At 32.9% G+C, this 12,752-nt stretch overlaps 1 protein-coding gene across 1 annotated transcript; it reads right to left on the bottom strand.

Annotated features, from left to right (window-relative positions):
* Nucleotides 1-559: 559 nt before the first annotated feature.
* On the bottom strand, nt 560-10,547 carry LOC106475209 (adenosine deaminase-like; the record flags this gene model as incomplete). Its single annotated transcript, XM_013935905.2, has 7 exons — nt 560-809; nt 970-1,096; nt 1,895-2,136; nt 6,094-6,236; nt 8,079-8,347; nt 9,402-9,524; nt 10,444-10,547. Coding segments are annotated over 7 exons (1,101 nt in total), but the record flags the coding sequence as incomplete, so codon positions are not given.
* Between the last annotated feature and the right edge of the window lie 2,205 nt (nt 10,548-12,752).

Below are 12,752 nucleotides of genomic sequence, written 5' to 3'. Positions count from 1 at the left end.
CTCCCTAGCAAAACACTTGGAAGAGAGAGTAAACCAGCGCCTCAGCAAATTGAAAGTATAAAATGACTGAAATATAGACAATCTAAAAACAGAAGCTGTAATATTGTTTTATGTTAGTCAATTCACGGGAAACACACAATATCAATTTGAAAGTTTTGTTTAATAATTTAATGCTGTTTAAACTGTTAAAGTTATATTATTTTGTTCTCCACCAGTTCTACAAAATAAATGTACTTTGTACAGTCGGGTACTGTTGAGATAACACTTTGATTGTTAATTTGGGTTATACTGTTATTTTAAAAGGAAAAGTTTTACAATGTAGGAGAATCATTGAAGTTTCCGAATAAAATAATAAAATTGAAATATAATCTATATTAGTTTGTTTTTTCTGACGTTCATCTAATATACAATATTTCTGGTTGAGGATCCACCTTATATCACCAAAGGCAGAAGAGTAACATGATACTCATTTGAATATATTTCTACCCTACAATAGACTTATGAAAACTTATTTTCACTTCGCATTATTCAACTGAATAAACACACTGATGACTTTGCGTAGGTTTAAGTTATCGATTTATTGAATAAAATACTATTTTTCTTCTTTTAAAATTACCATTTTAGTTGTGACAGAGTAAACCATTCACGTTTTTTGTCACTTGAATACTAATGGATGTTCACTTCTTAACGCAATAGAATTGAAAAAATCCGACTTGTTACAGAGACAAACCGTGCATATTCTTTACGTGTTCCAACAACTCCTGTTTTTCTTCGTCCGGAAGAAAAGAAGCTCGTGCAGCGTTTAAATTCTGTAAATAAACAAAACACAAAACAATTTTCAAATGAGACGTTTCAAGTTTTTGTAATTATTTTAAAATTCAAATTCTGTTATTTTCTAAGTTCATGATTTGCCATATATTGATATTCAAGGATAGATGATGTTGTGGGTTAAAATCTACGATAACTCACGGCTCGTGCAAAATGAACTTCTTTCAGTCCCATGCATTTCAAGAGGTCATACTCATCATTCAAGGTTGTACCTGTTACAGTAGGCCCGTCCCTACTGATAGAGAAATTTGCATTGTCCTCTGCATATCTGAAAAGATTAAAAACATTTCAAACTAGATTTATCATACTCATAACGTTTCACAAGCATATAATGACTGAGGGTATCACATCTATATATATATATAAATTAAGTACTATACATTCAAATTAAAATTTGTTAATAGAAAAAATATTTAATTTCACACAAAACAATAAAAACATATTTTCACACATACACACACATACATATTATCCTTTCTTTTAGATGTATGCATGTTTTAAGTAACTAATATGTTAAAAAATATCGTTAATGCTTAATGATAAACACTATTGAACCTTTACAATAATGACGCTTCTCTGACCTTTCTAGTAAATAAAACCTACTATAAGCACAACTAACCATTGTTTATGTTTCAAAATCGCAAAATGTGCAAGGAAATATATCTATTGATAATATATTCATGACTAATAATTATTAAACATATCCAAAGATGGGATATTGTTGATCTGTGAGAGGTTTGCTAAAAATATATAATAACAAAATGGTTATGTCCAGTGAGATCTATTATTATCATACTTAATGACAGGAAATTTCTGTCCAATAAAAAATATTAGTAATATAAATACTGAAAGAATGTTAAACCTATTGATAATATGCCTAACTACAGGATGCTTCTGGCCAGTGAGAGTTAATTGTTCAACATGCTTTTAATGATGGGTTATTTTGCGATAGTAATTTGTTTGTAAACATACCTAATGATAGGATGTTTCCAAGTAAATAATGTGCTTTTAAACATACCTAATGATGAAATGTTTTTGGACAAATAATTAGTGCTTTTAAACATACCTAATGATAGGATGTTTCTGGGTAGTGAGTGGTACTGATCCAGTCAGATAACTAGAGTATGGACATGCCTCAAGATGAATGCCAAGATTCAACACCTGGTTATATATTTCTTCGTCATCTGTAGAGTGGTAGCCATGTCCTATCCTTTCCACTCGCAACTCACGGATGGCCCGATCCACATTAGCAGCCGGCCCTGCTTCCCCAGCGTGTGCAGTTCGATGAATTCCTAAACGTTCTGCTTTCTTAATTGTGACAGTGAGAAAAAAAAATATTATAAATTTTAAGACATCCAATTCTGATGTCTAATCCTTTGTATTGATCAAGAATAGAATATGCTTCTAAAAATTTAGGATTACTATATATTTTATTTAGTTAACCAGGATAAATTACCATTCAATATTCTGAAAGGTTTATTATTTACTGTGTGTTTATTTGTAGTTAAGCACAAAGATACATAATGGGTTATCTATGCTCTGCCCACCACGGGTATTAAAACCCAATTTGAAGCATTATAAGCCTACAGAATTACCTCGGTGCCACTAGGGGGAAATGAAGAAAAAAAGGCATTTGTATTATAACACGAAGCATAAAATATAAATATATTAAGCTTTAAGCTTTATCACTCAACGTTCTAGTTATTATAGATGAGTGGTTACCTAAACCTTCATATCCATAAAAATATAATTAAAACATCAATTTTTACTCGCAAAGCATAATGTCCATCGACTGAATTCCGTCTAACAGTAACTGGATTTTCAAACTGAATGGCACATTATGCGCACGTGGCCAAGCGGCCAAGTCAGATATCCCTAGGATTCAAGTGTAGGCGTTTTAGCTTAGTTTTCAACTACTGATTAGCTGGAAGACAATAAATTATAAGCACAAGGGTTTATCCCGCTTCGAACTGAATAAAAGGATTGGCTGTTACTATTATGATGCACGAACTGCTGAAAGTAGCAGACTTATACCACTAGAAACCGGGTTTTGATACCCGTGGTGGGCAGAGCAAAGATGTAACTTTGTGCTTAATAAGAAACAACAACAACATAAAAAATCTAAATACGTAGTTATTTCCAGAAGTTCTGTCATTTGCGTCAACTAGCAGAAACGCCCCCCCCCCCCAACTATCATGATGCACGAAGTGATGAAAGTGAGTAACACATTCAGCAGCATCATGTTTCGAACCCTAGTCCTTTTGATCCACATCCTGACACTCTAATCATTAATGTACGCCCGGCTAAGTACCCTCTCTCTCTAATTATCTATATTTAATAGCATTGTTACGAGAGCGGAAGTCACGTGAAGCTGGTAACACGTCATGAAATTCTCGAAGGATCTTGACTTTTCCCGCAACTCTAGTCTGTTTTAGGCGCCCTCTTTTTTAGTATATAAGCCAGGCAAATAATGCGGAGATATAACTGCAGATAGATAGAGAGATTGAAGATAGAGATAATCGAGTCAAGCCGTAAGTAAAGTGTGTGAATCATTGTGATTTATAGCGTGTGTTATAAGGTTGTTAAGTTTAAAGTGACTGTGGAAATTCTGTGTATTATAAAGTTGTATCGAGAAAGAATAAACTAGTTTTAATTTAGAAAGAACTTGTATCGCTGAAGTTTCTCGGAAAGAATTTCTACGGGAAATTAACAAACAAGTAGATACGTCACAGTATCTAATGCACATGTGCATTAAATTTATAAGCATCATAATCTAAAATAGCAGAAAAATTCGTAACGTTCAAATAAAATTAGATGTGTACAAAAATAAGATGCCAGTGAGTCAGCGGTAAGTTTAAAGTCCTACAGTGCTAAAAACCGGGGTTCGATTTCCCTTCAATGGACACAGCGCAGATATCCCATCGTGTAAGCGCTAAAACAACATTATGAACATACATGGTAAGAAAATACTATGTTCACTTGAAGAATTATTATTATTAATGAAAACGATTTTATTAGTAGAGTGACTTTTTTACATGTAATTAAAATAGATATTACTCTAGGTTTGAATAATTTCATTTTGAAATCCCTATAGGCCCATAATCAACTATGTCATTAATGTTATACATTTATTTTAGAAGTAATTACAATGAAATGGATGTTTTATTATTGAAAGTTTAACTTAGAAATACAATTATAATATTTCTATATATATATATATATATATATATATACAATTAATAGCTGGTATTCATAAAATATATAAACAGGTAGTAATTTCCAGAAGTTTCTGTTATTTGTGTCAACTAGCAGAAACGCCGCCCAATCGGCAGCTGTTTGTGCTAGTACTCGTAGTATTCATACCTCATTGTAAGAAATTATTTTAAAAAAAGTGAACATTTTCTAAAAAAAACATTTGTTTTTCTGGAAAGTACTGCAATCAGTGTTCGGATTGTACTCATTAATCATACTCAACTTATTGCATCAAAATAATTCAATGTACAAAGCTCAAATTTTCATAAATGTTAATGATGTAAACTGTAATGTTTTTTATATATTAAAAGTGGTACTCTTTTTTTGAAAAAAATAACAGTTTTTAAGAACTCTAGCTTTTTAGTACTACATTTAAATATTACACCGATAAAGATATAATCAAACCCTCAGGTACAGTCCTAGTGAAAGGCGTGTTCTTGTTGTGAGGAGAGTAATTTTATTTCAAATTGTGTTCTGTTATAAAAACATGGTTTTTGCACATACCACAGTTATTTTTATAATTGTCTGAATCTCGAATATCCAAAGTGTGAATTTTTTATGGAGTTTTGTTCATATGCCTCAATCACCACTTTTGGCATTAAGATTTTGTTGCATTGTGGCATAACAGATGGCACCATAGTATTTATTATTTCGGTCACATAGATAGATATATAGACAACCACGCCATTGCTCAATTACAGTAAGATGATATTAAAACTAACTCAGGCATAAAGTGCATAGGCCTAACAATGGTGTGGTTACATTTAAAATTAATGTTGATAATTGCTCAACTACAATTTATTATCACATAAAACAACTAAAATAAAATGTTTTAAAACTACTTCAGCTTTAGTAACGAGTTAATGGATAGCTTGTCAAAAAAATCAGAAAAAGGTACAACGTTTTTATACCTAAGAATTCAGCACATTTACTTAGTGCATCGATACATTGTTTTTTTTTGGGGTTTTGTTTTCAATTTAACTGTTTATCAACTAATCTTTACTTTTTAACCAGGACTAGTTTTATATTTTATAGTACTATATTTTAGGGTTTCGAACCGAGAAATATAAGGGTGATCTTAGTATAGCCGTCCCTAATTTTGAACTGAAAGACTAGAAGAAATGCAGCTAGTCAAAGTACTCATCGTCAACACTTGGTTACTCTTATCTGATCGAATAGTGAGATTTATTGTCACTCTTAGAGTTCACTCATGACTCCACAGTGTGGAGTGTGTTTTTGCGATAACGATACCCAAACATGTATCACAAGGCTACGACTGTCAGAACTAGGGATGACAGGGTTAACGCGGGGGCTTATAGAGCGTCATACACCAAGTGACCTTCCCAAAAAATCTGTTATAATAATTTGAAAAGTAGATAATAAAAAATAAATGCATATTTTCTTAAGGATTAAAAGTTTTTTAAATAATTTTATTACAACCACGATAAACCAATTTCTTTCAAAAATGGTTTGATCATAAATAAATCAGTGTGAAGAGTTAGTAATATACCATGCAAAGGAAATGGTATGAATTGTAGCACCCTAAGAGGAGTAAATGACAAACTAACTAAGCCTAACTGCCGCCTGCCCTAGTTTTGAATTAGTACCCAAAGGGAGGGCTTTTATTCAGCAGCACCCTACCACCCACCATCCACGCACAAAACATCGACTATTACTTTTATAACGCACCCACAGCTTAGAGTGCAGGGAATATTTTGTTGTATCACACGGATTTGACCTCGACTCGCCAGTTCCGATATCCAGAGCTCTGCCACAGGGCCAACCTACGCTCCAGGTTAAATATTTAGATAACAGTTGTAAATATATATATATAATTATGGTGAAAAGGTGCAAGATCTTTCGTGCCCATTCCTCCAAAAATTCTTAATCTGGTCCTGGAACTAGGTCTTAAAAATTGCTGTTATTCATGTTTCGGAAAAAATAAAAGTTTATTAACGCAAAATTATTAAATGTTATGTAGAACTTATTTATCGACAAAACTATATGTTTTACCTGGAATACTTCGATTGTCTTCATTGTCACATTTTCTTCGTTGTCAGTTTCAACTTCTCCAGCCTCGTCCCCAGCGATGTCGATGCCAACCACTCCCTGGAGCTTGAATTCCACACACAGTGCAAGCACGTCTTCATCCCAACCTGCAATTTATTTAAATCAGTGAAATACCTATTTGTAAATTTCTAAAGCCGTGAGGATAATAATAGTGTAACTCCTTATAATGATAAAGACAGATATACAAATGGGATTATCATAAACCTGGAGATTAAGAATGAAGCACATTAGGTATTGTTTTCAAAAGGTAAAAAATTGAAAATACTTTCGAATCCTTTTACATAGATAACAAATTTTACCTTTTCTGCCAACTTCGGCTCTACTTTTGAAATGCCTTTTTTAAAGTCTGGTTGTTAGGGCTCTCGACTCGCAATTTGCGGGTCGCGAGTTCGAATCCCGTCACCAAATATGTTTGCCCTTTCAGTTGTGGGGGCGTTATATGTGATGATCAATCCCGCTATTCGTTGGTAAAGAATAGTCTAAGAGTTGGTGATGGATGGTGTTAACTAGCTGCTCTCCTTCTAGTCTATCACTTCTAAATGCCCCCCAGTGGCATAGCGGTATGTTTGCGGACTTACAACGCTAAAAACCGGGTTTCGATACCAGTGGTGGGCAGAGCACAGATAGCTCATTATGTAGCTTTGTGCTTAACTTCAAACGCTTCCAAATTAGGGACGGCTAACACAGATAGCCCCCGAGTTGCTTTGCGGGAAATTCCAAACCAAATAAAATTTTTCTTGAATGATGTTGAAAATGTAAATCACTTCAGAAAAGCCATTGATTTTCAATAGTCAACAAAAAAAAAAGAAAAAAACTGTCCTTTTTGTCTTTTATCCCTACTTAATTAACTTTTTATTTACATATTTGATAAACATCATAATTTAAAAATTAGAAATTGCAAAATATCACTTTTATGGGATTGTTTTTCTTCTTTACAATTGTGCTGTAGAAAGCGCTGTAGTGCAGAATATTGAGTAATAAAAAGAGAATTAATCTCTGGATAAACAATAGGTTTATATATTAACTGTAGAAATTATGTCTTTACTTTAAGCTTTTATGTTTTGTTTTTTATTAATTTTAGTCGAAAACCAATGGATGTTTTAATGAATTGGCTAGCTTGATAACTTTTTAAAATCTTTCAAGAAAGAGATTAGGTAAATGTATGAAAAACTACAACAACGCATTTTTTAATTAAAAAATACAATAACAGTAACTTTTACAGTGGGCAAGTTCTGATTTTAATGATTACAACGTTTTGACCTATAGTGCGAGTCATTAGGATGTAACTTTCATCTTATGATGATCTAATACTGTGGGTCGAAACGTTTTAATCATTAAAATTAGAACTTGCTCACTGTAAAAGTTACTGTTATTGTATTCTTGAATTAATTATTCAGTTCAGTAGGTTTTTCACAGAATTATATATTAAGTGCATTATATCACACTTACACCATCAGCATACAAATCAAATGTAATAACCAGCTGGAAGTTTCCAAAAACAAAACAAAATAAAATGGATAAAGGCCTAGAATCTAAATTGAATGATTCAGCTACATAAAGGGCTATCTGCGCATAGCCGCCCTAATTTTGAACTGATAGACTAGAGGGACGACTGCTAGTCAATGGCACCCAACGCCAACTATTGGTCTACTCTTGTCTGACCGACTAGTTGGATTTGACTGCTACTCTTATGGCGCATTCACGGCTTAAGTGGGTAGAGCAAGTTTTACAACAATGGGAACCACGAACCTGCGGTGTCACAGCCCGGGCAGATACAACCTTCAAAAAATTATAAATATCTAACACGTTATAATATCCGATATCATTTGAACAACGAAGCAAATTATGGAGATATTGTTATATAGTCAGTATACCAAAATGTTCATTTTTTTCTAATTAATATGAGTAAGGTGTTAAATTTAACTTACTGGATTGTCCAACCATGCAACACAGAATTACTCGAGCCTTGATATTGAAGTCTTTTTCTCCTCTCCGTAATCCTTCCAAGACCTTTTCTACAACCTTCCTTGGTGTTACTGCCTTATCGTCATCAGGAGAGACAACTTGATCTGGAGGAAGACCATGGGTGTTGGAACACAGATGAGGTGAAAAACGAGCTTCAAAGTAACACACACCTTGTTTAGCTTGGTCTTCACAGAGCTCATAGGCCACTCTCTCTAATGCTTCAGGGTCGCCTCTAAAAAGCAAAATGAAAAAAAAAAGAACTTTATAAGATGACAGCATACTGAATAACTATTTAAATTATTTATTCACTGACTGACTAACTCACTCTCACATTTTGATATGATTTCTAGTTTTCTACTTATTATAGGAAACTCCTAGATTTTGCGTCATTATTACGTAATGACAGGCTCTCTATAGCAAATAAACATCGAAATTAAAATATCAAAAATATAGCTTACAGTACATTATTTATTTCTGACAGCAAAACCAAAAAAGACGCTAAACCACCTACACATAAAGATATGCTTACAATACTTTCTTTACAAATCTCTGATTCTCATCTAAGAAAAGGTGTTTTAAAGTAGCACAGTACAGTTACAAAATTGATAAAAAAATTTTGGTACGGCCATAGTTATATAAGCTTACAACGTTAAAAATCTGGTTTCGATTCCCACGTGTCACACAATATAACACACTGAAATTTTATAAGCAACTACTATAATGGCAACCATCGTACTTCTTACGTTTTGAACCTGGAAAAGTTTACCTAATGTTGCATAAATTTTCGGAGCAGGATATTTTAGGAAAATTATCACGAACCAAGTAGATTTTATAGAAGAAACTCCAATACAGAACAAACAATGTGGAGCTTAAATATATAACTGATATATCTGCATACTATGTTGGAAATTCTATTTAAAATCACTAAACTGCTAGAAAAATTAAACCAAAGTGTGTTATGTATATATATATATATATATATGTAATAGATAATAGGATCTGTCGGAAAACTGATTATATATCTCTGATCGACGTGTAACGATAATTTTTAACAAATAACAATTAGTACAAATATTTTTGCGATTAAGGAAGTTATACTTAGCAATATGACATAAAAGTTAAGCGATGTTTTTAGATTTTTAAAACCTCTTGTCGCTGTTACCTTATTTAAAAATTAAAATAATCGATAATAATCCCTGAAATTTTAAAAAATTATCTAAAATTATTCCTAGAGAGAGAGATAGATAGGAAAAGAGAGAGAGAGAGAAAGTAAAAGAAAATCTTACATGATTATCGGCATAAAAATCTTATATGGTTTCAGAAACTCCGCGAGTGTTGAAGGTCGACGTATTCTTACAATATTTTCTAATTCTGCCAATGTGTTGCATCCTAAGTCAATGCCCTTCTTTCTATAGGAATAAAAATATAGTACGAATAATTTATTTTTTTCTAGACACTAAATATGATGATATTTTTCTATAACGTTATGTAATAATATCTTTAAAACTTACAATAAAATCTATGAAAACTAAAAGAAAATCCTATAATTTATACAAAAATAGAAAACGTTTTTGTTTTTCATATTTTTATCCTAGTTGGAGACATAACGATTTTGTTCGATTTTCACTGTTACTAGACTCTGATGACAGCTAAAGGAATGGTTATATGGGCGTGTATTATTATACAACTTTGAAAGTTAGTATGATAATTTCATATACGCACAGACTTCCAACCTAACCATGACTACATTTCGGCATTTCTATGGTCCAGAAATCAACTGACATACCTCAAATGACCAGTCTATTTTTATTGTGCAAATAGGATTATGTGTGAGGTAGGAAGCTATGTAAAGTATTCAGTTAATATAAGTCTACACTCACAGCCACGTGCCCTTTTCGGCTCTACTTTTGAAATGCCTTTTTTTTAAAGTCTGGCTGTTAGGGCTCTCGACTCGTAATTTGCGGGTAGCGAGTTCGAATCCCATCACCGAATATGTTTGCCTTTCAGTTGTGGGGGCATTATAATCCCACTATTCATTGATAAAGAATAGTCTAAGAGTTGGTGATGGATGGTGTTGACTAGCTGCTCTCCTTCTAGTCTATCACTTCTAAATGCCCCCCCCCCCCCCAGTAAAGATATGTGGTTCCTGAGTTATAGCATTCGATTGTGAGAAATAACTTATGGGACCATAAAAGAAACAATTTCATTAATTTTTCATACATCGTCTCTTACGTGTTTCTTTTTACACCATTTCCTTTCAATTTTATCAGAGAATACATGTAAGTGCAATGTAATATTTTACCAAAAAGTAAAGTAATTTAAACTTACTGAGCCAATTCCCAGATCGTAGTGATTCGAAGGCTTCCGTCTAGATGAAGGTGTAATTCGACCTGAAGATAAATAAATAAATGACCATAAAATTTGTATTTTTTCTGTAGCAGAATAAGATGAGGATCAAAGAAAATAATTAGTTTTTTGTTATTGAAGTAAACAATGCAGGACCATTTTATCCAATGGGCAAAAGGGGTAATTGCCCAGGGCTCACTGCCGTTAGGGGCCCACCGCGCGTTGCTAGTATAATAATTAATAGAATATGTTTGAAATTAAGCACAAAGCTACACAATGGGCTAGCTGTGCTTTGCCCACCACGTGTATCGAAACCCGGTTTCTAGTGTTGTAAGTCCGTAGACATACCGCTGTACCACTAGGGGGGGCAATGGAATATGAAGAAGTGTATAAAATAATAATAATAATAAACCAGTTTTTAAATATATTATCCCTTTTTATTTTCTTATATTTTATCATTAATAAATTTAGTTTATCAAATTGCATGGTATTTTCTTAAAAGAAAGAATAAGCAAGGGAGGTGGTGGGCACTAGTTTATAATTTGCCCAGGGCCCACCATTACCTTAACGCGGTATTGAAACAATGTTAGAGTCTTTGATATATGGTTCCTGAGTTATAACATTCGATTGTGAGAAATAACTTAAGCGACCATAAAAGAAACAATTTCTTTAATTTTTCACGCCGACAAAAGCTTTCAACCTGGAACGAAATCGTCTAGTGATAAACACATAAATGCTTCTCTTGATCTTCAAACTTAACAGATGAACAAGCTTGAAGACAAATTGTATTTGGTCTTAATCAAAATATTTTTTTCTCTGTATAAATATCCCTTATAAACGATATTATAAAATGAATACTATAACATTTATTATATATTTGGAAAGCTTTATAGATATGGGTATTTTCAGCCTGAACAGAGCCCCAGCGATAATAATGAATAGTCGTTTTTAATTTTGAGATATACTGACCAGAACCTTGACTCTTTTAACCCACTAAATATTTAGTTATACCCTGTTCAAATGAAACTTTTTATTGGAGAAGCCACATAATTTAACCCGTGTAATTGTAAAAAGTTACTTTTATTCAGGATTAATGATTTGAAAAAAAATGTTCATGGTGTTAAGAAAGCACCTAGGTTCAAAAACAAAATGAAAGGTAAAAATAAGAAACCTTATCACCCACATGCTTTCGAAAGATAGACAAGTCTTTATGGAATTACCCCTTTCGAAAGAGCTAGGGCTAAAGTGCAAAGGATGTTGTCATACATATATATATGGTAACGGAATATAATGCTGAGCTTACCTATTACGATGTAATTTCACTGAAGACGGAAAATAACGTAAGGCTAAGGCAATTCTTTAGGAAGTAAATTCATTCATAAACTACCTTTAGTCGCTATCGAAGTTGCTACAAACTGAAGAACAAAAGCTTGTTTGTTTGTTTGAAGTTAAGCACAAAGCTACACAATGAGCTATCTGTGCTCTGCCCATCATGGGTATCAAAACACGGTTTCTAGCGTTGTAAGTCCGCAGACATACCATTGTGTCACTGGGGGTGGAGGGAGTTTGTAATTGGAATTTTCAACCTGAACAGCGTCTTATACACATATGGGCTGAAGAAGAAGGTCATAATAGCCTCTGAAATAATATATTAATTATTAAATACAAGTCCACTTGGAGTGGAAACCTACCAGTTTGGGTGAGATCTTATTTTATCGCGCCCCCTCCCCAGTGGTTCAGCTGTAGGTCTGCAAGTTTACGATGCTAAATACCAGGTTTCGATATCCGTGATCCGCAGAGAACAAATAGCCCATTATGTAGCTTTGTGCTTAGCAACAACCAAAACAATTTATTTCATTAATATCTTTCCAAATTCACTATTTATTTTGAGTGCTTTATGAAAATGACAAACAAATTTTAATTAGAGTATGATAAAAAATTAAGTTTCTAAAGACAAAAACTAAGTTACTTAAAATTTAAAAAAATTATCTCTACTTTGGCAAATTACTGTAATTATGTTAGTCTGAGTCAAAGTAGGGATAAATGTTATAAAATTTCAAGTAACTCAGTTTTTTGTATTTTTGACTTTCTTGTTTCAATACGTTTTGTAGCATTAAAGCTTTCTATATTGCTATAACTAGCTAGGTTACGTATATATCAATCCCTACTTGTTTTTATAAAATTTATACTTTTTTATTATATTAGATCGTCAAGAAATTAATGTCGCGTCTTGGAACACTTTCATTACCCCCCCCCCCCCGAAAAAAAACAACAACAACATACGTACATCA

This window comes from Limulus polyphemus, unplaced genomic scaffold (genome assembly GCF_000517525.1).
Source record: "Limulus polyphemus unplaced genomic scaffold, Limulus_polyphemus-2.1.2 Scaffold8222, whole genome shotgun sequence".
Classification (NCBI taxonomy): domain Eukaryota; kingdom Metazoa; phylum Arthropoda; class Merostomata; order Xiphosura; family Limulidae; genus Limulus; species Limulus polyphemus.
This window is presented reverse-complemented; position numbering and strand designations above follow the sequence as displayed.